Source organism: Zootoca vivipara, chromosome 1, assembly GCF_963506605.1.
Source record: "Zootoca vivipara chromosome 1, rZooViv1.1, whole genome shotgun sequence".
NCBI lineage: Eukaryota > Metazoa > Chordata > Lepidosauria > Squamata > Lacertidae > Zootoca > Zootoca vivipara.
The window spans coordinates 73,885,819-73,911,043 of NC_083276.1; the positions used below are offsets into that span (position 1 = coordinate 73,885,819).

At 45.1% G+C, this 25,225-nt stretch overlaps 2 protein-coding genes across 3 annotated transcripts in view; one reads left to right on the forward strand and one right to left on the reverse strand.

Annotated features, from left to right (window-relative positions):
- The first annotated feature begins 1,542 nt into the window (after positions 1–1,542).
- PRR33 (proline rich 33) lies at positions 1,543–24,293 on the forward strand. The gene is made up of 2 exons (XM_035121490.2): positions 1,543–1,637; positions 20,696–24,293. The coding sequence occupies exon 2, from the start codon at positions 20,705–20,707 to the stop codon at positions 22,289–22,291; it is 1,587 nt and encodes a 528-aa protein (XP_034977381.1). The 5' UTR covers positions 1,543–1,637; positions 20,696–20,704; the 3' UTR covers positions 22,292–24,293.
- Positions 14,405–25,225, reverse strand: part of LSP1 (lymphocyte specific protein 1) — a 77,053-nt gene continuing 66,232 nt past the window's right edge. For both annotated transcript variants that reach the window (XM_035121504.2, XM_035121511.2), the window contains exon 11: positions 14,405–15,685. The gene's annotated coding sequence lies outside the window, so the exon portion shown is untranslated. The remainder of the gene's footprint in view (positions 15,686–25,225) is intronic.

Sequence of the window (25,225 nt, forward strand, 5' to 3'; positions counted from 1 at the left end):
ATGCTGCCCATGATGAATATTTCACTTTGCCTCATAGTAGTAGCACCAGCCCTGCCAGAGAGACACAGTTCGGCTTTCTAGTGCCAGTGTGGTGTAGTGGTTAAGAGCAGTAGACTAGTAATCTGGTGAACCGGGTTTGCATCTCCACTCCTCCACATGCAGCTGCTGGGGGACCTTGCGCTAGTCACACTTCTCTGAAGTCTCTCAGCCCCACTCACCTCACAGAGTGTTTGTTGTGGGGGAGGAAGGGAAAGGAGAATGTTAGCCACTTTGAGACTCCTTCGAGTAGTGATAAAGCGGGATATCAAATCCAAACTCTTCTTCTTTTTCTTCTTCCAGATCAAAATATCAACAACATGGTCGCTATGACATCCGCTCTGGACATATTGTCAAATGATCACATTTCATGTTTGATATGTTTTATTGATTTTATAGCCACAAACACCTGTTAGTGGCCCGTGGCAGTTGGCCACTTCACTGTTTTACTCGTCGGCTTTCTTTCAAAATATTATATAAAATAAAATTCTAAAAAAATAAATTACACCTGTAGCCCATATTCCATCAAGGAACACAACGTAGCATACATGCTTCCCCCCCCCCCCAATTTTACCCACACAACCACCCTGTGGGGTAGGTTAGGCTGAGAGACAGTGATTAGCTCATGGTCACCCAGGGAGCTTCAAGACTGAGAACATAAGAAGAGCCTGCTGGATCAGGCCCAGCATCCTGATCTCACAGAATGGAGATTTGAACCCTGGTTTCCCATATGCTAGTCCCATCGCACTGGAATCACAGTTAAAAGCATGAACCTCCTCATGTTACCATTGATTGCTTGGAAGAAGGGGAACTTCTTTAAAATATGCAAAACCTCTGGTATTAAGAGGTGTGCAGTAACCGTGGTTAGCACAAAGCACTGTAAATGCAGGATGGGAAATGACTTCTTGACAAGCATTTCACGCTTCCTTGGTTGCAAGAAGTAGAATATTAAAGGACAGGTCTGAGAGGGGGTCTCAAACAAATAATGCGCTTATTTCTCCCCGAGTTAAATATGAGAATCTGGGTTTTGCCTGGAGCACGAATTCGAGACTCAGGGAGTGGGGGTGGGGGGGCGGGGAGGCGAGGGAAGAAGCCCCTTGATTTAGATCAGCAAGAGAAATATTTTGCAGGCGCATTTGGACGCTTTTTGGACGAGAACGCAGCTGCTCCGTTCTGCCAGAAGGGGGCAGAGCGCAACCATTCAGTTGCAAACCCAGTTTCCACCGCGCAAAGGTATAAAAACGCCTTCTCCATTGCCTTGTTCCATCACCAGCACCACCCCCGCCTCTCCTCCAAGATAGACCACTTTGGCACGGCAACTTTGCTGTGTAACCCTATGCCATTCAGAGGGGTCGACACACACAAACACAGAGACCCCTTCAGCAGAGCTTCTGTGCTTTAACAGCCTCTGAGACACAGAGGAGACCTTTAGGTCTGGAGCTGCAGCGGGGCATGCTTTATTTTGGGCAGGGAGCATCAGTCTCTCCCCCTCCCTCCCTTGGAAGGGAAGAGTCCAGGCAAGGATGCAGAGACCGGTTTTTAAACACGCGGAGCTGAGAGCAACAAGCTGCAGCCTTTAACCATTCAGCAACATTCAACAGGTAATGAAACAAAAATCCACCCGCCACCCCCGGTCCCTCCCCCGATTTGCTCGTCTTTATTGTAGAATCCCTCCCCTTTGGAATGAATGAGTGAACGCCCAAGGGAGCAAATTCTCTTCACTTATGCTAGAGATTCCATCTTTCTTCACGTTCTGGGTTTGAAAGGAGGTGGGAGGCGCATGCATTAAAGAACCGATTTAGTGCTTCGATTTGGTTTGAAACACGGCTCTGTCGAGTGGAAATACGCACTTTGCTATTATGTCTATTTATCTGCATGCATGAATGCATTCGCCACGCTTCCCCCCCAACCCCCCTTGTTTGAGAAACTGCTTTATTTACCATGGTCACGTTCCAAAGCAATGGAAAATCAGGCAGGAATCAGGACGTGAATAAGGCTGTTGTTGTTGTTGTTGACTGCGTTTAAAAACACAAGCTGCACGAGGCGCCCTGCAGCGTTTGAAAGGAAAAGAGATGGCATCTCCAACAACGCCGAACTCGCTGCCTACTTTAGGCAGCCTTTGGAGCTGATATAACACTGTACAGTACAAGGGATTTGCTGGAGAGATGAGGTCTCTGCATTGGCAGTTATCCGTACAGGAGAAACTTATACCCAGCTAGCTGGCTGGTGAGAGGCCCCTTTCCAGATAGATCAGCTGGTTTCTTATTTGGACACTAGTCTGCAATAAAAGAAAGAAAGAAGGAAAAGTAAAGAAGCGTATGGAGAAAGGACGAAATATTTAAACTTAAGTTGTAAGTATCATGTCACCTCCTTCCCAAGCACACATGAATTAGTGTATTGAGAAATTTGTGGAATTTGTTAGTTTGGATTCAGATGCAACCGTTCTCGTTTTTCTTGTCATTTTTCTCCCCCCACCCCAGCAAGCTCACTCCAGAAAGATCTGCATGACAAGCAGTAGTACTGCTGCAGTAGCGTTTATTTTTGCTGCTGAAGGTTACGACTGAAGCAGTTCGTTGGGGTGTTCAGGATCTTTTGATGATTATCAGAGGGATTGCTGTGTTGCTGGACATGTTGATTTGCAGCCCTATGCCCACTTACTTGGGAGCGAGCCCCAATGGACTCAGTGGGGCTCAAAAGTTGGCATGTATAGGATTGCACAGTGAGTCTTTTGTAGCATTAACACCTAAGGCTGTGTACACACTCCCTTTTGCTCTGTATCCAGTGCTGCTGTTGGTAGTTTGGGAGGCAATGTGCACATATCAGAGTCATATACCCCATAATCTATCCTGTATTCTTCCTGTAATTTCTTAAGATTTTGATATGTTTTCCTCCAAACCAGCTTAGGTCCGGATGGAGAAAAAAAACCCAACCTAGCTGTGTTTTTAACTGGTAATACACACAAACAGCCTGAGAGTCCTATGGCACCATGCAGACTGTCACATTTATTGTCTGCCATAACAAGCTCTTATTTGATGCCTAGTTTTTTAGTACAAATTCTGCTTCTCACACCATTTGTGGGCATTGTGCTCCTGCATTGCATTGCATTCCTCTCTGTTTCTTGCCATGTGTTCGTCTTGATTTGGCTCAGATTTTCTGTTTATGGCAAAACAACCACAGGCAGCACTGAGGTCTCTATAATCAATCTTTACAAAGAGTTGGCTTGTCTTCCAACCTCTGCCTAATTCCAAATCATTTATTTTTAATTGGGGTCTCTAGACCCCAGGCACTGTTTAAGTCTGCCCTATGAACATTTGTGGCAAGAAAAGGGGTGCATCCTTGCCACAGCTGTCAACTTCCGGATTGGAAAATAAGGGATCAGCAGCGGCCTGGCATCGGAAGTCGCTTCTGTGCATTTCCAGACATGTGCAGAAGTGACTTCCGGTGCTGGCTCTGCCCGATTTCCGGTGCCCAGACATGGGCAGAGTGGCACCGTAAATCGATTCTGTACGTGTCCAGACATGCGCAGAAGCGACTTCCGGTGCTTGCTGCCCATGTCCGCACATCTAGGCACCAGAAATCGCTTGCGCAGAGGCAAGTGAGCGAGCAGCCAGCCGGGAGCCGGGACTTTTACGGGATATTTTACAATCCGGGGTTGCAGCGGGAAACGGATTTAAATTTGGGGGTTTCCCTCCAAAAACGGGAGGGATGACAGCTATGATCCTTGCACTTTCACAGTATTGCATCTAGTGACTCTGTACAAAAAGACTCATAAAATATTTTGTATAATATGCTGCACCTCCGTTTAGCTCCAAGATGGGGAACCTGTGACCTTCCAGATTTTATTGGATTCCTGTTCTCATCAGCCCCAGACAGCAAAGCCAATGGTTGGGAGTGATGCGAGAAGTTGTCCCACAACATCTGGAAGCCACCTGGTTCCCCACCTCTGGTTTACGTGGACACTTGTGGAGTAATCCTAGACAAGTCTACTTGGAAGTAAGCTCTGTTGAGTGCAATGGGATTTACTCCCAGGTGAATAAAACCAAAAGTAAAAGAATACAAAGCAGTAGTTTGAAAGAAAATGTTTGCTGCAATGTCTTCCGTGCTCCTTGGAAGGTAGACAGGGACGGGCAAACCCTTCTAGGCAAGATGTTCCACAATCTGGGAAGCACAACTGTGCAGCTCTCCTGCCAACCTGCTTGATCTCTAAGCAGTTTGCATAAACACATGAAAGCCTTCATCGTCCTGACACCTTCCAGGTGTTTTGTACTACAACTCTCATCCCATTGTAGTCCAAAACTTCTGGAGGGCACCGGACTGGCAAAGGCTGGATAGAACCTGAGACTGCACAGCAGACTTGAATTCCCAAGCAGGTTCATCCGGGAGGAGGATCGCCTACATAGCAAGGAGTCAGTAGCTACCAGCGCAGCACATGATTGCATGGAGAGGGTCCTGTTTCAGTCCCTACCATCTCTTTCAGGTAACTGACTTCAGGCAGCAGAGCTAGGAAAGACCTCTGCCTAAAAAGCTGCTGTCACTTGGAGAAGGCAGCTCTGGGCTAGGAGGACCAACAGTGTGAGGCAGATTCCTATCATGTTTCATGGTGTGCACATTTCGGATCCCTCATAAAACCAGCCACAGTGCCTGGCTCACCTGCTAGAGGCCTGATCCACGAACCATGTGAATTGTATGCATGCATCACTGTCCTAATTCATAAAATATCACTGGGTTAGGTACACCTTCTGGGTTTGTTTTAGCAACCTGCATAACAGCTACTACTACTCCTTGATCTTAATAGCTGTTCACTCTTGAGGAGCAGATGTAAGCATTCTCTCTGCTTCAGCATCACTTTGCTTTGTCTAGCTCATCTCTCTGCTCCATATCTTTCACCTTGAATGAGTTCTTTCCCCTTTATGCTCATGACCTAAGCACCATCTCTTTACCTTGGACTTTGACATCTGAAATTAGTGCTGTTGGGGCCTACCCTATTCTTGTGTCCGTAAACTGATTTAACTGTTTTTAATGCTGAATTTTAAATTGCTGTGACCCACCCTGGGATTTGCTGGTGAAGGGCAGGTAATAATTTTATCCACAGCAATAATAATAACTAATAATAATAATGTTCCACATGCACAAATTATGTCTTCTGTGAGCTATGCATATGTTTGACCCCTGCTGACAAAACATAGCTATAATTCTTCTGGCATGTTACGAAGTAGCAACAACATATTTGCGGTTTTGTTGTTGCTGTCTTTTTGCAATTTAATTTTCAGTTAAGATCAACAACTGACCTACAAACCTTGCTATGACTCGTTACTCCCACCTAGAGATGGGGAAGAAGTTTGCTTAGTTTGCATTTGAATGCAATCCTGCCTAATTTGCACTTCTTCAAAATATACACAGCCCAAAGCAGCTACCCTTGAAAATTCACACTTCCTTGAATCTTGCATGCAATTCTCCAACCAAAAATGTGTACTTAGGACCATATTTTAGGGCAAGTGTGGATTAAAATGCTATTTTTGTAAGTAGTGCTTGCAAAAATGCATATAAAAGGGAAAATACCCTTTCCGTCTGAAACTATGCCTCAGTGCAGCTGTAACGATGGGGCACTTTGAACTATAGCTGAGGGATGAGGAATGGACTTGCGTGATCAAGTGCTTCTTCCCCCACTTACTCCCTTATCCAGAGCAAATCCTATTTCCCCCTGCTGGCCTCAACAAGGGCCAGCTATTGTTTTGGCAGCAACATCAAGCAGTTACCGCCAAGGTCACCTGTAAGTGAGCACACCAGTCATCCTTGATAGGCTAAGGTTGTGTCATGAACATAATGGGAGAAAAAAGGCCTTTTTATCTCTAGGTGCCAATGCATTGTGAAACTTTCAAGGACACAGTGATGTAATGATGGCCCAACTAGAGGAACGCTATTTCACTGCTCCCCCACAATGCAACAGGTAGAAGGAGGCTACTTTTCTTGTTTTGGGTTTTTAATAAGCACATCTAAATTCTTATACTATTTTAATCAAATGTATGTCCACATGAATTGTTTTCACTTGTCTTACCAAGATGTGCTGTTGAAAAGGTGTGCATACTGGATTGTATGATTTGTGGTTGCATATTGTTTCCACATTTTCTGTTGAGAATCACTACATGCTTTTTCTGCACCCTGCCAGTTGTACTGTCTCTTGTTTTCTGACTAAACTAGGGGCTCCTCCAGGCTTCCTTTTGTGCTGTGTTTCTAGACACAGGCCTGTAATTTAAAGCATCACTTTCCCTGTGAAAACCTGTTCTTTACTGCTGAATTGGAGCAAAGAGCAATCCCTGGAAAGCGTGGGTTGATTCAGCGTTAAAGAGTGGGTTTTCACAGGGAAAGCACCAGGGCAAGAAGAAGAATAAAAGTGTTCATACGTGTCATTTTAAAGGCCAGACCTGTGCCTAGAAAACCGGGGCAAAAGATAAGTGTGGATGAGCCTTTTATGTGATATGAACTATCCATGATTAGGCTCTTGATAGGCTGAGCTATGCTAGTCCTCTCTCACTCATAGCTTATCTGCTTTCAAGATCAGGGAAAGAGCACTCTGAGAGTGGCCTTTTAACCCTTATCTTCCTTGAAATCTAAATTGCTGTCTCCTGAAGGCAACCAGGAAAGAATTAGGTCAGGGGAAAGGGAAGAGAAAAAAAGGTTAAACACCATTTCCCAGAGCACCCCTTCTCTAACTCTAGCAAAATAACAGCCCCAGAATATTCTCCTTACACAGGCATCCCCAAACTTCGGCCCTCCAGATGTTTTGGACTACAATTCCCATCATCCCTGACCACTGGTCCTGTTAGCTAGGGATCATGGGAGTTGTAGGCCAAAACATCTGGAGGGCCGCAGTTTGGGGATGCCTGTCCTTACATATCTCCCATGTCACATCTAGTTTGACCCTTCAGAACCTCCAATCTTATTTCACTGCACTGTCTTCATCAATCCACCTTGATGATTTCAAATGCCAGAAGAATCTGAATATCTGGCTTTTTCTCCAATGCCATCTTTAAATTCCCTGCTTTTCTGGTACACACTGCATCAGATGTTTTAGCATCAACATGCAGTTGTGCAAATCCATAATCTAATAGTCTAATAGGCGTGTGTGTGTGTGTGTGTGTGTGTGTGTGTGTGTGTGTGTGTGTATCTCCGAGACCTGCAATGCAAGTGGAAGCACATAAGCACAAGAATCGTGTGAGGATTTATTCCAAGGGAATGAGGAAGTGAGAAGAAACATGAGTGTAGGTTCAGACATACCCCAGAGGAGAACCTGCTAGAAATATAACTTTCACTAGTTACGGTAGGACTGTAATTTGGGGAAACAGAAGAGCAACTCTGTCTGAGTTCACTGTGATGCAAGATTGCAATAGATGTAATTAACAGGCTTCCATTTGCGTGGAAGTCCTGCACAGTTATATGGGAGTAAACCCCCTTGAACTTCTGAGTAGACATGGATAGGATAGCTTTTTAGTTACTGAAATTTCTTTTACAGATGCAAAATCATTCAACATGTGTTCTGATGATTCTACTCAAACCCTCAACCTTAATTCAGAGCCTTAATAGAGATGCTGGTGGATTCTAGAAACAACTATAACCTTCAAGTGTGAAGGGCTGCCCATAACAAATGTGTTTCTGTTTGCTGGGGTTTGCTGGAACACGTTTGGGTTCTGTCAATGGCAGGGAGGCTTTGCTGATATGGAAAAATCTTAGATTGTACTGTCATAGAGGGGATGCAATTTCAGCATCTGGATCCATCTTCTGGACCTAGCTGAATTCTGATAAGTTCATCATTAGAAGTGGACAACTGGAATCCCAAACTCATTTTGGAATTCCAGCAGAACCTGTTCTACTTAACTAAAATTTGTGGGAAAGAACTCAATGGTTCCTTCAATCTTTTGAGCCATATCTTCACCAGTTACCAAGCCCCGCATTGTCATTAACTCTATGTTTGTTGTCCCTGTCACTGAGACTGGGAACCATTCTCCCTTACAATTGGCCCTCATATCCCTCAACTGTAACTTATTTTTAGATCTGTATTTCACATGCCCTAGAATAACTAGATAGACAGGAGAGCTAAGGGACTAGTAATAAGATATGGAGGTTGATGGCACTCAGACTAGGTCAGAAGAGGCCAAAACTTCTCGCCATGTGAATCTTCAAGCATCCTTTCTGGAACACGTTGGAAATTTATCTGCACTGTTCCTGGCAAGCAAACTGCTGCCCTCTCTTTTTTGTTCTCATAATGCTCAATAGGAGATGCAAAGGATGCATGCTTATAGGAAATGAAATCCCCCCTCTCACCATGGGTGATAGGATCTGGACCACAGGTGCAACCTACTCATAAACACATGAAACTGTGGGTCGGTGTGTGCGTACACCCATTTCAGCAGCTTCCTGTTTTTCCTATTTCATTCATTGTATGGTAGACGTTGCCATTATAAGAACTTAGAACAAGGATGCAACTATATGAGTCTTGCAGAAACGCGACTGAACTTCCTTTCCTGTCTGAAAACTGGAAGGGACTGGCCAGGCTCATCTCTATCAGCAGACCTTGGTGACAAGGAACTAGCAATACAGTGGGGATACGAGCCTCTCTCCTATTTCCTTCCTTTCCCTGTTACCAGCCAAGCAAGGCTGAAATTAGTAAGGTGAAACTTTGAGCAACTGGAGGGGGCACACTCAGGGCTTCCTCTCGTCTGAGGTGCAATTAAGAGGCTATCCTTCAGTAGAGCTGCTGAACCCTCAACAGGCTGCAAAAAGGCATAGAAGCTGCAAGGAGGAAGCTGCTAATTAACATTGCAGGGGATTTTCGCTGACTGGGACTTACAGCTGCATAAGCATTATGGAAATTTCTTGGCCATGAGGGTGGTGTTGCTGAATAACATAGCACTATTAATGGTAGTACGGAATCACCATTTTAATTCCACTTCTAGCTCTTTGCTGAAAAACACTACTTCAGCAGCACTGAAGAGCTGTACTGTCGAAGCAACCTGAATTCCCAAATAGTATCTCCACGCTATAATTAGTCCATGGAACTTTCCATGTGTTAATGGAGATGGGTTTTTATAGAAGTGCCAGTCACCTGGATCTTTTTCCCTCCTAGAAATAGCAAGTAATCTCTTCAATATCAGAATTCAGTGTTGCAAACAGTTACTCAGTAAATATCGAACAAAGCATATTTACTCTCACTATTCCATAGTTTTCATGAAAATGTACTTCAAATATTGGTCCTATAGAGAAACTGAATGTGCCCCTTTGGGCCAACAGGATTATGGCATTCAGTTTTCCCAGCTACCACTAAGGAAATTTGCAGCTCTTCTGTTCCATTGTTTTCCACTCTCCCACTCTCACCTGCCTGGCTTTTAAAGCATAAGGAAGGTGGGGGCTCTGTTTCACACCTATTGTTACTGGGCTGGACTTCAGTGAGACTTATTTTTATCAATCTGCTGTCACTTTCTGTAGGCCACTAAAGTCTTGCCATTGACACAGCCTTTTGAGGTTAAGAAGCTTAACTAAGGAAGTCTTTATTTCCCCACCCCAAATCTCTGAAGACCCTAGAGAAGGAGGGAGGGAGAAGCAGAAGCAGGGAAAGAGCATCCAGAGAGAGAGAGAGAGAGAGAGAGAGAGAGAGAGAGAGAGAGAGAGAGAGAGAGAGAGAGAGTTGCATGGAGAGACAGTGTGCAAGCAGGGTGGAATCTACACACATATTTAAACATAGCTGCCAAGTTATGCCTTTTTTAAAGGGATTTTCCCTTATGCTGAATAGGCTTTCTCGCGAGAAAAGGGAAAACTTGGCAGCTATGATATTTAAAAAAGGTTCCGAAAATGTGTTTTAAAAAATACATTGAATTTTCCATAAGGCTCACCATCGCCATCTAGTGTCACATTGTATAATGCGCTTAAAACACACTTTAAATGTTTTTTTTGTAGCTGCATAGCTGAGCCCCAGGTGGTTTGTCTCCCATGCTGCAGGTGACGGGGAGGAAAACTGCCAGGGTGAGGGGCAAAGGAAGTTGGAGGAGAGGCAGAGGGCTGTCCATGAATTGTTGGAAGATTGAGGTGTTGGTTTGAAGTTCCTTTCATTTGTTGGCTTAATCTTGGGTTGTTGTGTAGAAGTTGAGGGGTGGGCGGTCCTAGACATCTGGGGACCAGGATATCAAAGGGATCACCTTATTCCCAATAAACTTGCCTGATCACTGAGGTCATCTGTCAGTGCTCTTCTTGTGGTGTTGTGGTCCAACACCAGAACAGAGCAGGGGCGAGGAACCTTTGACCTCCCCCCCCCAATGTTACTGGACTCTGCTTGTTGGGGCTGATGAGTGTCATAGTTCATTAACATGTGGAAGGCCAGAGGTTCCCCTCCCCTAGACCAGAGCCTTTCATGATTGCACAGTGGAGCATGATTCCTCTGTACTTTTTGTCTTCTGCTAAATCCTTTTGTTTAGAAGTATGAACGTTGATTTTTTTTTAAAAAAAATACTTTTTAAAAAAAATTAATTGCCTGCATATTCCTATCAGTGTACCTAAGAGCAATTCATAGGCAGTTAAAAATGTATTGCAGCTGCTTTATTGTATTATTCTTGTATGTTCATAGATGTGTATTCCTGGGCTCAGCCTAATAGAACACACATGAATCTCTCTCTGTGTGTGTGTTTGTCCCTTTAGTTCAGGCATCCCCAAACTGCGGCCCTCCAGATGTTTTGGCCTACAACTCCCATGATCCCTAGCTAACAGGACCAGTGGTTGGGGAAGATGGGAATTGTAGTCCAAAACATCTGGAGGGCCGAAGTTTGGGGATGCCTGCTTTAGTTGATCATTTTCTAGGAAAGCATAATAGACTACACAAAGTACCATATTGAGCCCTAGACCTGATCTGTTGGCCTGTTTTGATAAATCCAGCCCTGGGAAAAGCAATCCTTTTTGCAGGGAAAAGGGGTGGGGTCTGGGAGAGAGAAATGAAGCACAGAGCCAAGTACAGATATTGTCTCTTGTTCTACCACCTTTCCGAAAACCAGAGTTTGAGAACCTTTGGCATGGAGGGCAGCTGCCAGTTTTCTTCCTAGCATGGGAGAAAGCAAATGCCATCTCAGTAATGCAACCCACTGTTAAGCAGCTATGTGAATAGAAGTGAAGTATTAGTGAGCTTTAAACTGCCGTTGTAGCCTGGGCCAGAGTTCCACCCAGTAACCACTCTTCCCTTTCCTTCACGCTTTTCAGGCATGGTCTGAGCTTTAAACCTCTGAGTCAAAGCATTCTTTTTTCTTTTTTTGCTTCAGAGCTTTCCCCACGAAAGACCATTCTTTACCACTGAATCGGAGCTAATGGCAATGCGTGAAAAACCCAAATTGCCATTTGTTGCCATAAGTGTGGATAAACCCAAGGTTTGGTTTAGCACGTTTCCTGAACTCATAGACTCATGGTTAAACATTCTTTCTCACGGCCCATGAGCTATAGCCAAGAACAGACCTTGGTTACAACTCACAGGTAGAGAGAAGTGTGTTCAACTATGATCCAAGGGTCAGACAACACCTTGACTTTGCTCTGTGTGGAATTTTAAAAGACCAGAGAAGAGCAAAGCATCCAGGAGCCCACACATTCACACGGTCCCAGGTCAGCCATAAGGCAGCTTGCCAGGATATGCAAATCAGGCTATTTTGTCCGGCTGCATTAGAAAACCGCTCAGGATATCCAAACGTGAGACAGATTTAATGACTAATCTCAAGTTTCTTAAAATGTGGAGTGTTGCTAAACTTTGATCTTCTGGAGCTCCCAACTGAGGCACTTACAGAGGGACAGATCATCAGTGGGATAACAGATATTATTGTCCTGTTAACTGGTCAGTTTATTCTCCTGGGATCATCACTAATATGTTTGAATATTTTCTAGGATTGGAGAAACCAACAAAACGTTTATTGCCTATGAATTATGGAGGGAGGGAGGGAAATCTCATCCGTTCACTTCAGCAGGCAGAATTTTAATGAGGGGAATATTTTTACGGTTAGACACTGTTTGTTGCATAGCTGAGAAATTAAGTCAGTAAAATTCTGGAATTGGAAGAGAGGTTTCAGGTTTAAGACACTGATGTTAATGGAGTGCTGAAAATCCACACCAAGGGAGGAATTTAACGTAGTGCTATGGCAATCATTCCCTCAGCGCAAGCTTTTCTGCTTGCCAGACAGAACAATCAGGGCCGTCTTAAGCATATCTGGCGCCCTGGCACAAAGATCCCTCCAGCGCCCCCCGCCCAGCGTGGCTGTCTGGTGGGCGCAGCAGCGCGGCGCCACCCTGGTGCATTGCGCCACCCAGCCTTGCCTTAGGGCCGGCCCTGAGAGCAATCCACCCTCGCCTCTCCCTTCAAGTTGTTCTGGGGGCTCTCCCAGTCCTGCCAGAGCCCAGAGGGAGGAGATGTGGAAGCCCCATTGTGCTAGTGGAAGTCCTCACACAAGCTTCCACTAGCAGGACTCATTAGTTGAATCCATCCCTAAGCAATATATCACATACATTGGGCAGCAGTCAACAAAGTTTCATTCAGAGCAGGCCCACCGAAATGAATAAATCTAACTTTATTAATTTCAAGGTGCCTACTCTAAGTAAAAGTCAGTGGAATACTGCCCATGAAGTAATCACCTAAAATATACTGTGGGTGGTAGCCAATGTCATTCATATTCAAAGTAGACCCACTGAAACCTGCTAAACCTCTGGCATGTCACATTGATTTCAACAGGTCTATTCCAAGCATGACTAGCATTGTACATCATTATAGGACAAAGAATACTGGCCCTAAATCAAGTCTTCCTGTTGCCGTTATATATACTCTTTTGGCCTTCAGTTCTGCAAGTCACATTCTCCAGTAATCTAAATGTTTAGGACTGCTGCAGTCCTAGAAATACCAAACAATTTCTTCACACATTCCATTTTTTAGTTGTATGCTTAAGCTTGCATTCGCCTAAAATATGAAACTGAACAGAATACAGGTGGGAGATTTTTACACAGATACACTCAGTGCTGGGGTTTGGCTGCAGCCTCTCGTTACGTGCGCACTCCACGCCCATGGCAAGCTTGGGTTTGTTGCTGTGTAATGTGTAAGACACCCTTTATTTATAAAACAATGGGATTTATCTTCAAATAAACGTGTTAAGGTTTAATGTGGCAACATTAACAAAGCTATATTGATTTAAAACTAGCTCCGAGTCATGCACGGCAGCAAGAAATGTAGAGAAGGCGCCAGTCTGGTGCCTACAACCAGCTGCGAAATACAAGAATCCAGAACTCAAAGGGGTTTGGCAGTCAAGCTGCCCTACTCCATTTCACTAATGGGTCAACCTGACCACCTGCACATTGGTGAACATCAGAAAGGGCTCCGTGCACATAGAGTTGTTCCATGTAGCACAAGGAGTTCTATACAACATGCTGGTGCACAAATATATAGTGGAGATTGGCACATTAGGGCAAATGGGCCACTGTCCCACCAAGCTCAGGCTGTCTTCATTGCCTGCCTCCTTACTTAAAACCAGTCCAGTTGGTGACACTGGCTGTCAGCCTCCTCCACCTTAATCTCAGTGTTGCCTTTGTAGAATTCAGCAGGGAGGAGAATGGGACCAAAGCATAATCAGTTAGCTCTGCCAATCCATCTGGGTTCACCTACTGTTGTTCTTCACCATTGGGTCCACCACCGGGTCCATCATTGGCTCTGGGTCCATCTACTGTTGTAGATGTTCTAACCTACTGGCCCCAGTGGGCACCAGCCTTCACTGCAAGTCAAGCCCTTCTCATGCATGCCATGCCAAAGATGGGGGCACACCTGCTGGACATGGGGCTACATCACCTCATGAACCCTCCTATAGTTGAAAGGGCTGCACAAATTCATCATCCGTATGGTGCACAGTCTTTTCTTGCTCCCGCACTGCTCTCTGGCAATTTGGAGAATACCGTTGTTAAAAGTTCTTGCTTAGTGTCCCTTCCAGTTTAGGCAAACAGAGCCGAAGGCTTTGGGGCTAAGTGACACTATAAGAGCCAAACCTTTTGTTTCTCAGAATTTTTATTAAAGGCTTACAAAAACAAGTTGAGGTCACACAGAATGGTACCAAGTAGAAGCAACAGGGGAGGCGGTTTGGGGATATGTATAACATTGTCTAAACCAGGCACCCCCAAACAGCGGCCCTCCAGATGTTTTGGCCTACAACTCCCATGATTCCTAGCTAAGAGGACCAGTGGTCAGGGATGATGGGAATTGTAGTCCAAAACATCTGGATGGCGTCTGGTCTAAACCCTTGAGTTGCTAGTCTTGGGAGGCTAGAAGCAGGATATTGTACCCTCCCCCTTTTTTTGTATAATGAGCGAGAGGCAAAAAGTGTTTGAAGTTGGCAAGCTAAGAGATGCATTTATACTGCAAGGTGTGGCGCCCTTTGCACCAAGTCAGGCACTCCTTGCAAAGTATTAGCAGCCATGGGTCCTCTGAGTGCCCATTTGGCTGTCTTCTGGGAGCAGGCCTTCATCCCAACCGATACACCAATCTGGTAACTTTGCCAGAACTACTACCATGCCCCCCCCTCAAGGCAGGAATGGTTCAGGTGTGAGGGGGAAGAGGCCTCCTAGGTGCAATGGGCACCAATTCATGCTCAAGATTGCATCCTGTATCATCTCTCAAACCCGTACCTAGTGCTCATCTTGAAGCTTACACCTTACAGAAGGAAAGCATATGACCAAGAAAGAGAAGGAAGATGCAGGATTTGTGTGCATGAAGGAGGGAAAAATCAATGGAAATAGAGAATTAGCTCTTCATTGAGAGTCAGGCAGGCACTTTTGGGGAAATATTTCCTGAAGTGCTTTTTAGCCACGGGATAATTGCCCAAAAGAAAAGGGAGAGAAGAACCATCACATACTTCATGATATGTATCTCAATGAGAGCATCAGCCACAAGGTATAAACCTTACCTAACTTGCTTGAATAAAGACAAGAAAAAACTATGGATGGATTGCAAGTAGAATGGATCAATGTGACTAAAACATAATGAATCTATAGTTGTATACTATCTGCCTCTTATTTAAGAAGTTTAGAACAGTGACACACCATCCAAAACATCCATGTTAGTCAAGAGGTGAGACACTGGTATGCCTTGCCATTTTGAAGGCTTAGGTGGTAGAAAGATCCTTAGACTCAGCCATAAACTCCTACGTTTTCCTACTGCTTTCACTTTCTTGCTCACAACTCCAAAGTAGTTAAGGAAAATTAAACGTTCCTCCTTGGTTATTAAGATAGGTTCTAGGCTTGGCCAGGAGAAGTAGACAAACCTCTCTTTCTACTAAATTAAGAAATTAGAAGGGCACAGAACAGCACGCGAGTTAATTTCCCAAAAAAGAATGAAAAACTGATCTAGAGATAGCTTTTTTTTAAAAAAAACAACTAGATTATTGCCACTTGAGTTGAAGCTGTGTCCAAGTCTAAATGAAGTCAAACTTGGAGAGATGCTCCCATCTGTGAAGAAATCAGTAGCTGGGTTTTGAAGCAGGCTGCCGGATTTGAGCTGGGACGTGAAGTCATCCTTTGAACACAGTTCCTTTTTAGCAGGGGGAACATCAGCACTGCATAGAAGTATTGCCTCAGGTGTCCATCAATCATGGAGCAAGCCCACCTGTAAAAAAGAAAGAAAAACCACAAAATGGCATCAAGCAGCTGTAGGTAGAAAAATGTCCCCAGAACTGCTGTCCGGCGACTCTGTTGGATTCCCAAGTCCCACCTTCCCCAGCTAGGCTTGCAGGTGTCAGGAATTTTACTCTCTGAAATATGGCAACCCTAGCCCCAGCCACCATGGTTAGTGGTCAAGGATGATGGGAGTTGTAGTCAGACGGCATCTAGAGAGCCACAGTTCCCCGCCCTCACTCCTGTAGTAAAGGAAGTTTATGCTGCAGGTAAGCACTTGTTGCAGCAACACACATATGCACGCTCCTGACCCCAGAGGGCAGTGCCCCTGCAGTCCTCGCTCCGAGAATGTGGCCACAGCAGACAATGAACATCAGGTGTTTGCATCCAAGAAACCTTCATACCAGGAAAGAGCCATCACATTGCCTATAGATGGTTGGGGAATGCATTGTCAAGTGAGGGGGAGCAAAGAGGCAAAGGTGTGGTGCCAGCACAGCTATTTTTACCTTCCGTAGTTAAGCCTCAAGCAAGATGCATTGAAAGCAAATGGGCCTTTAGAGCATAATGCAAATTCCCCATCACTTTGTTGGCCTGGGGGACTGGAGGCGGCTTGTGGATAGAATATGGTGTGCAGCCAAGTCATCCCTTACATGGCTGAGAATCCATGCTGGGTGCTCCCTGCTCTTTACTACCAATGTCTATTCTTGCCTCTTACCCACCCACAAGCTACATACAGGTGGAGCCTCGCAACAGCTATTTTCTGCCCACACAAATGCCAGTAGTGTCTGGTCCTTGCCTGAAGCAAGGTCTCCCTGCTGCAGAGTCCCAAAGTCACGGCTGGAGTCCAGTCTCACAGCCAGTTTAGGCAATTTTACAGTCTCCCGTTTTAACTTCTTTTCCATTGCCCAAAACAGTATTGGTGAGATTGGTTTTCTATAATCAAGTAGGCATGGAGACTTCTTGTGTGTTGAGACATCCGTCAGTGACCAGGTAGGACTGGTTCATCTAAGAAAGGAAGTGCACATCTTCTGGCACAAAACAAAAAAATAAATAAAAAGGAACTACGGCACTGAGGTTACTTCCAGAATACCTGTTTGTTGGGCATTCATTACAATTTGTTTGCAGGGAGGTTAGACTATGTTGTGTCAAGCAAATGTTATTCCAGACTTTCCAGTGCATTTTCCCAATTCTTTCCTGATTGCAGGAAGTCCAGTTTTAGGAGAAAATGGCTTTGCTGTGCAAAAAGTTCCAGCAAAATTTTAATTGCACAACCTGAATTTGTGACTGAATGCCACCCCAAACAGCATCCACCTGGAAGCTCACTATTACAGGTTCTCCACTCTACTAGACTGTAGGATGATTAACACCAGCACACTCCCCTTCATCTTTTGTTGCTATAATAGCAATGCAGAACGAAGCACTGTGAACTGAGGTCTAAAACCTATTGTGCCTGGGAGAGAGATCGTGTGCATTTTCCAGCATACCATACTGGTACCAGTTCATGCCAGTCAGTCAGGCTCTGCCATTCTGCTTTGAGCCGAGAGAAAACGAAGACTTGGTCAAGCATAATAATAGCCCTTGCAAAAGTAGAGGGACTGCAGTTTTACCTTGGCAGTTCAATGACTGTGGCACAAGTATCAAGTTTCCTCACATCTCACTCCTCTCTCCAAGCTGAACAGCTGGTTCTATATTCGACTCGGGGATTGCAAATTACTTTTCCATCTTGGAAGCTATTCTGTTTTGCTGAAGCTAGAGGTATACAGTGGATTGAAGCCTTAAATATAAAGTGACACAGTAGAGGTCCCGCAAGAAGCAAAGTGATTTGGCACCATCTTAAAGGAAATGCTTGTTAATCCCTGGCCTTTTCACGCTTCTCTCACTTTAGTTAAGTTTCGACTTGCAAGTGTCCCAAACTATCAGAGGTCCTTGAAAAGTTACTCAGCTGCACAGTCACGATCAGTTATAAAAAATGACTGTTCAGTAAGACCACACAAAATGCCACTGGGTCCCTGCACTTATTGTTCAGGCATGTGCAAAGAATTCAAAGCAGAAACTGAGGTGGGGCAGGGGAGGAGAGAGTGGTGGGCCACACCAGTTTTCCAAGTATGTCACATGATCCCAAAGAAAGGTTAACGAGAGCTTCTACCATCCCTGGCTCCAAACATGAAAAATGATATTAAGCAAAAGATCTGGAGCTGGAAAAGGTTTTGGCATAGTTAGAAATGGAAAATGTAAACACATTCTCAGAGCAATCACAATAAGGATTTTATAGATTGGAAGATATCAGGATACAAATAAAACCACTACGCTTGGGGAGTGGGGAAGAACAGCCAAGGTTTTAAATACTGGTGCCCTCAAAAAAACTCTCCTGCAGATACGTCCCACCAATTTTTGCTTCCTGTCGGCAAGTGTAAGGATCAGTGCTTTTTTCCTGGGGGTACACAGGGGTACACATACCCCTAAACATTTTGTGAATCTAATTGTGCCCACATTGAGGAGCAGTATTTCAATTTGAGTAGGAAAATGAGAGTACCCCTAAACATTTTTCTAGAAAAAAAGCACTGGTGAAGATTATTATTTGGAATAAAAGTGAAGAGAAGCCAACTTCCTATGTTGTTACTGACTTGTAAGAAGCAAGAAAAGCATCTAAAGGGGACCTTACATCCTTTCAAATTATTTTTGGAGATAGCATTTGGTGTATATACAGCTACCTATTAATATACCAAAATGGACCTACAGTCCATACAGTCCTTCTCCATCTTTAAAAATCAAGGTAGGTGAGCGACAAAACAAGTTATCCAGGACTTGATCCTGGATGAGGATGCTGACCTGATTTGTGTTACAGAGACCTAGTTGGATGAATCTGAGAGGCTTAGTCTCTCTTTGCTTCGCCCACTAAGATTCTCTGTATAGCAGCAGGTAATATCTGAGTGGGGAGAAGGCAGAGTTGGAGAGGCTGCGCCATTCTGACCATTTGCCCTCTCTGGCAGTCTACTTGGTTCAAGAGTTTGTATCTGAATTGCAGTAGGCAATTGTCATTGCTCCCAAACTACAATTTTGCAGTGGGCATAGTGTGTGTGTGTGTGTGTGTGTGTGTGTGTGTGTGTGTGTGTGTAAGTCATAGGAAAAAACAACCCACATACAGATCTCACAGGTCTGAAGTTTGCCCATGTCTGCTCTCTAGCACAATATACTATGTTTTCCCCTGTTCCATATCATGACCAGAAGATCTACAGGATCTACGCTTTATTGCTGCTTGTGGATTTGGATGGACTAAGAGTTTGAGCATCCTGGGAAAGAGGAAACACAAATCAACCATGGTTTCTGTTTTCACCAGGGAGTATTTGAAAAAGGGAGCTCATCCCTCTCCTTCAGGGTGATTTATGCAGGCCCTGCCCTGGAGGCACAATGAGAAGGGAATGTGGCACATACCTCTCGTGAGTGTTACAGTAAGGTTATCAGACATCCCTGTTTCCCAGGGAAAGTCCCCAGATTTACAGTCCCCATACAAAATCCATTGAAGTTGAAAAGTGTCCCCGGATTCATTGAAAAAAATCTGGTAACCTTATATTACAGAAGCAGCAATTCACACTCCTCAGAACATGCAAGAACTACTTTCTGAAAAGTAGTTAAAAAGGAAAAAACTAAGGGTAATCATGTTGACCCACGAGAAAACCCAAAATCCATATTAGGGAGTTTCAGCCCTATTCACATATGTGGCAATTTGTGCTACTATTTGGGTTAAAGTTGAGCTCCACCAACTGGTAGTTTGCTGTACAAGTATTCACCAGAAGAGCTATGTTTTCAGTCAGCTTCCAGTCCCTAGAATCCAAGTGCAAATCACCCTTAAAATGATACTTGGAGACACGGTTCTGCAGACAGCGTTTTCTAGGCCCCTTTGGTAAGAGAAAAAAAGTCAGCCTTCCAGAGGAGAAATTAGCTAGTGCTGAAAGACAAACTGCAACCTAGGCAAAATGCTGCTTGAGCCACTTGTGTACCCTGAAGTGGAAACATCTGTTCTCCATATCAAAGGCTCAGGATAAGCAAAGAGGGCTTTTCCAACTTGGTAGATGCTTTCCAGCTCCCAGAGGACCTGCTATCAGCTGAGCAATGTGTTTTGGCTAGCACACGACAGCAGCTGAAATAAGCACACGAATCACCAAGGAGAAGCACGGACGACCTGATAGCCCCAGTGAACTTTTACGAGTGATACTCAACACCATCTATTGCTGGAACCTGCAGCTTGTACATCAGCTTTCTTAAGCTCTCATGTTTCACAGCTCACCTTTAGCTGACTCTCTGTTCACAGCGCAGCAAAGTTGGGGGAGTCAGCAAGCAAAGGATCACGTCAGGAATCAATGTGATCAAATAAAGGCTATGTAAGACAGTAGCAGGCCAGCATCTTTTGACCCAAATCTGCCCCATTCAAATATAAAGTGGGAAGATGGCTTAAAAAGAATGAAAAAGATCAGTGCAAGGAAGGTGCAGGACCTCAGGAATGGGGTCAGTAGAAGGCCCCTTTCTGCATGCGGACCTCCTTCACACAAGCTAACAAGCAAAAGGGATCAGGGAGATTGTTGAAATCCATACATATACTTAATGCACGAGATCTTAAGACCTGCCTTGTACATGCATCACCTCAATTGATGGATGGTGTGAACCAAGTTCTCTCAGGAGCCTTGAATGAGTTCGGAAGTTCTAGCCAGGTTGTTTGATCTAGGATGGCTCACTGGTGTGATAAAACATGGCCCAGTCTCAACATTGTTCCAGTTTAATTATCCAAAGCAGGGATAGGTGGAGCATAATTGTTCTCACCCAGTTTCTTCAGGATTTTTAAATAGTTTGTAGTCTTAAATACTTGGCTAATGAATATGTTTTTGTCTTCCCTACATACCGTAGTAAATGTGCAAAAAAATACCTTTGTACATTTATGGGGTAAAATCATAATGAACAGTCAGGAAGTTTATATCATCAACTGAAAAATACCCACTTTTTGTTTCAGGGGGTCAAGATGCTGATAACTGTAACGCCACCCCATGAGTCGGCCTCCCTTCACTCACAGGCTCCGCCCCCTCCTATTCTACCAAAGCCTGGAATGGACAATCTTAAATTACAGAGACTCCTGAAAAAAGCAGCCAAGAAGAAAGCAACATTATCAGCACAGCAAGCTGCATCATTCCGGACCAGCCTCTCACCTGTGAGTGAAGCCAGCCCAGACTTGGAGCACAGCGACCGTTCTTCCCCACGGAAGCCTGCAGAAACCACAGCGCACATCACCATCAACCTCCCTCCCCGCTTTTCCATCAAGCCCGTCACCCACCACGTCTCATCTCCCTTCCCTAAAGGAAAACCCTTCACGTTCACCGCTGCAGAGCAGAGAAGCATTTCGGAGCATCTCAAACTCGCCATCTCGCCCGCCCCATCGCCATTTCACAGACAGAGCACTCCTGAGCCTTTGTGGCAACCCAGAGGGGGGACACACACACACTTGCCCTCTTCGAGTGCCACACATTCTGTGTTCCTTTTCCCCGAGCACCCTGTTTCCCCCACACCTGTGGTGGTGGAGACCCCAGCGGCAGTCACTCATGTTACCGAAACACACGCCTACATTCACAGCATGCAGGCACTGCGGGCAAAGACCCCCGTGTTGGAACAGCCAGCAGAGTCTCCCAAGAGGCCCACCACACCTCCCCATTTGCAGACAAATCACTCGCACCCGCCACCAAACCAGGCGCCAGCCATGCCCTTTGCAAGCCAAGCCAGGCCAATTGCTCCTAGACTAGAGATGACTCCAGTCCCTGAGCCTCCCATAAGGACAGTGAAAACTGCAATATTGCATGTCCCCATACAGCACGTAGTGATCACATCCCCAACTCCTCAGTTCAGAAGGCCTGTGACTCCAGGAAGCAATAGAGGCCTTGAACCACACGGCGAGGCCCAGAGGCAGCCAAGTCCCAGCTCCCCTCAGAAGCCCGCCATGCCTGAGGCAGTTACATCTGCTCCACCAGCTGTTGGCACCTGTGCTCTCTCACCAGAAAACAGGGCTGACAAGCAGACTGTATTGCCACAGTCACCTGCAGTTTCTCCAAGCACTGCAGGCCCCCTACCAAAGCCTAAGCCACCAGTCCCTCCCAGAAGCAAACTTAGTGGCTGGTCTCGCCTCAAAAAGCACCTGGTCGTGGAGTCAGAAGAGCCTCAGTTTCCGGTCTCAGAAGCCGAGCCAGCCAAGCCTGAGCAGGTGGAAGAAAAGGCAGCGACAGAAGCCTCTCAAGAGGGCCCTGGTCAGAAAGCAACCAAGTCCAGAGCTGTCAAGATGTGGGATGCCATCTTGTATCAGATGACCATCAGCAAAGAGAAAAAGCAGGCAGCAGAGGAAAAGGAAGTCAGGAGCGAAGGAACGTTCTCGTTCCGGCGGCGTCTGCCCCTTCTTCTCCACAGGCCACGCTTTGATGCCCGGAAGCTGAGAGAGCTTGCTTCCAAACCCATGACAAAGATTACTACCCTGTTTGAGGTGCGCCGAATCCAAGGCCAGCCGCCCGAAGCACTGATGAGTTTCAACAGGGCTGCATCGGGGTGGCAACTCGAAGGGAAGCAATGAATGAATCTGCATTCCCCTTAAAGGTTTCTTTTGGAGGATGCATCCTGAGCTGGGAGGAGCTGAAATAAATACACGAGTTTGCCAAAGGAGAAATCGCGCAAAAGGAAAATTAATAAAATCCGTCACAGGGTTGCTGTTTGTGTACCTGCATGTAGTGACCATAAGTAAGTGAGAAAGGAACATGAGGTGAACACCTCTTTCCCCTCAGGTCTTATTTTCATAAGGCATTCAGTTTCAAGTTGAACAGCAAATTAAAAGCGAAGGCCAATAGTTTTAAAGGCTCTCAAAGGCAGTTTTATACAGTTGAATCAACTGTATAACATTTCTTAATAACAAGGCAGCCCTCAGCAATGTGCATTTAAGGGTGCCATATAGTCTTTAGCTCAAACCACAGCTTCAAACCATCACAAGGAGTTCAAACTAGATTCAGAGCCCAAATTCCTGGAGATTACAAAGGACTGGTACACAGAATGATGTTGCCTGGCAGCCCTCCTCAGAGGCTCCATTTCATAATTCCATCACCTGGAATTGTGCTCTGCTCTGCCCATTCATAGATTCAGCCTCTCAACCACTGATCTCAACAGCCTCCCTTTGCAGATCCTAATGGCTCTGGCAAGTTCATATAAAGAGGGTCTCCTTAAGGGACCCAAGGATCCAAGGCAGTCAGAGGTTCCCAGGTCAGAACCAGCACAATGAACTGCATCCACACAGGCAGGCGGTGTAGATCCCACAAGAACTGGCCTGTAGTATCTTCCCTGAGCCCCAGAAGTGATCAGGGGCATATTCCACAGCAGCTGCAGGTTCTACACACCCTTCAAGGGTGATGCCATGCAAAACGCATTGCAATAGATCCATTTGTGGTGTTAGCCGAGACATAAGATGACCATGTCAAGATCCTCGTCCACTAGGAAGTGGCACAGTATGAGGCAAAATAAGTTATATACTACAGGAATAAATAATAACAATACTCTGTCATCTCACCATACTGAGCCTAGCTTGTAAAAAGTCACTGGCAGTTTTCTCATTGCCTTGATAACCAGGTTAGGGAGATTTGTGACAAAAGTTATCGTTTCTATACCTGGGCAGCCAGGCAAGTAAAAGGGCATCGGCTGCCAACTTCCATGATTTATTTCCAGGACAGCACTACTAAGCTAGCAGTAAGCCCACTGTACAAGGTCACAGAAGGACTTTAGCTGTGTACATCTTCCTCCAATAGATCTTAACCAGCTCACTCTAGGGCTGCTTCCACTTTTGCATTTACATGTTTACCGAGAGAATATGGCTATAGATGCAGCACAGAAACCAGCCAGGGAGTCATGCAACTCATACATGACTACAAGCAAGCAAGCCCACCCTGGCATTAAAGGCACTTCTGGTCACTTTTGCTACAGATACAGTATTTGCAGGATGCAAGTACTGAAAGCAACCTTGAGAAGATGGTAGGCTGAAGTCCTCCACAATCCAAGTGCACTGCTGCTGATTCACACTTAAGGCCAACTTGCAGCCACGTTCCTCTGCCCCAAAGCACAGCCAAACTGTCCTTTGCCACATGTCTACACACGTGGAAAAAGTATACAGCAATTTCTACCACTGGTGTGCATGACACCTTGTCCCAACCTCTTTAGGATCCACGTAGCACCCAATTCCTCACATGAGCACACAATCACGGATTGGGAGTGGATTGTTTGCACCGAGAATCAAGCGAGTTGCTTATTGCAGTATCTGCTCGAAAGACTATACATAGTTATTGGTTTGGAGTTTTGTTTGCATTTCAGCAGTGAATGATCTAGAGTTGGTTCTGGACACTAGGATGCTAATGTGTCCCTTTGGACTGGGAGCATCATCAGGAACACAGATTGCTCTTCCTTGCCCTCACTCATGCTTCTTTTTTTGCAGTTCCCATACTACCTTTAGAGCTTTTGTATGCTATTTTAAAGCAGTTCTAGAAGAATACTTGGGGCAATCTGTTTTGGGATGACCTTGTGCTTCAGCCTCAGAGCTTTTGTGGCGGGGCATATTCTACCCACCCCCACACTTGTACCATGCAAAACAAATTCCCCATAGTTTCCACAAGGGCCCATCACACTGCTTAATGCTGCCATTCAGTTGACGTATTGCTGCCACAGCAAATCGCAAGCTTACCACAGCAGCATCGCCAATGCAGGCACTATCTAAGGAGAGTGTTCTTCCCAGTGCAAGTGTAGCCATTTAAGCATTTCACATGGAATTTGCAAGAGAGCTCAGAGGAGTCAGCTGCCTGAATTCTCTTAAGTGTAAAGGGAACTATAAGGCCCAACTCCTTCCAGGGGTGCTCCATGCTCAGGTTTGCTAGGATAGTTGCCTAAAAGATGAGGTGCTGAGTTTTATTGCCATTTTATATCCACACAGTTGCACCCTTAAGCTTTTGTTTTTGCACTAATGGTTCTGAAAAGTGTGAAGTGAATAGTGATTTCTAATATTCTGCAGCTCCTCTACAGTTTCTTGTGCTTTATCATAGAGTGCAGTCATCTAATGTTCTGCTTTTCAGTGGCAGCAAACAAAGGCCAAAACGTTTAAATCCAGTCATGTGTAACTTGTCCCCAACACGTCTTTAAAAAATATATTAAACAATGCTACCACAGAAGCTGCAATCTAAAGGCAGAAGACGAGGAGGAGGAAGGAGGTGGCTTATTAATTATTTCCGCTTATGCCACCTTTGCCCCACAATAGATACAGTATAGGCACCCATATCTTTTTCCCTGTAAAGCAAAAAGTAGATTAGGAGACAGAAGAATTTTCAACCCCAAAATAGCATGGGCCCCTCCACAACTGCATTTTGAAAAATACAAAGTGTTGGATACAGTTTATATATTGCTGAGCATCATATGCAGATAAGGCTTTGAAAGATAGCTCTGGCAACAAGCAAATGTTTTGGAATCTCTTCTTAGGGAAGAT

Excerpts from the sequence above, each read along its gene's own strand:
- PRR33 (XM_035121490.2), top strand. The coding sequence starts at position 20,705 with ATGCTGATAACTGTAACGCCACCCCATGAGTCGGCCTCCCTTCACTCA.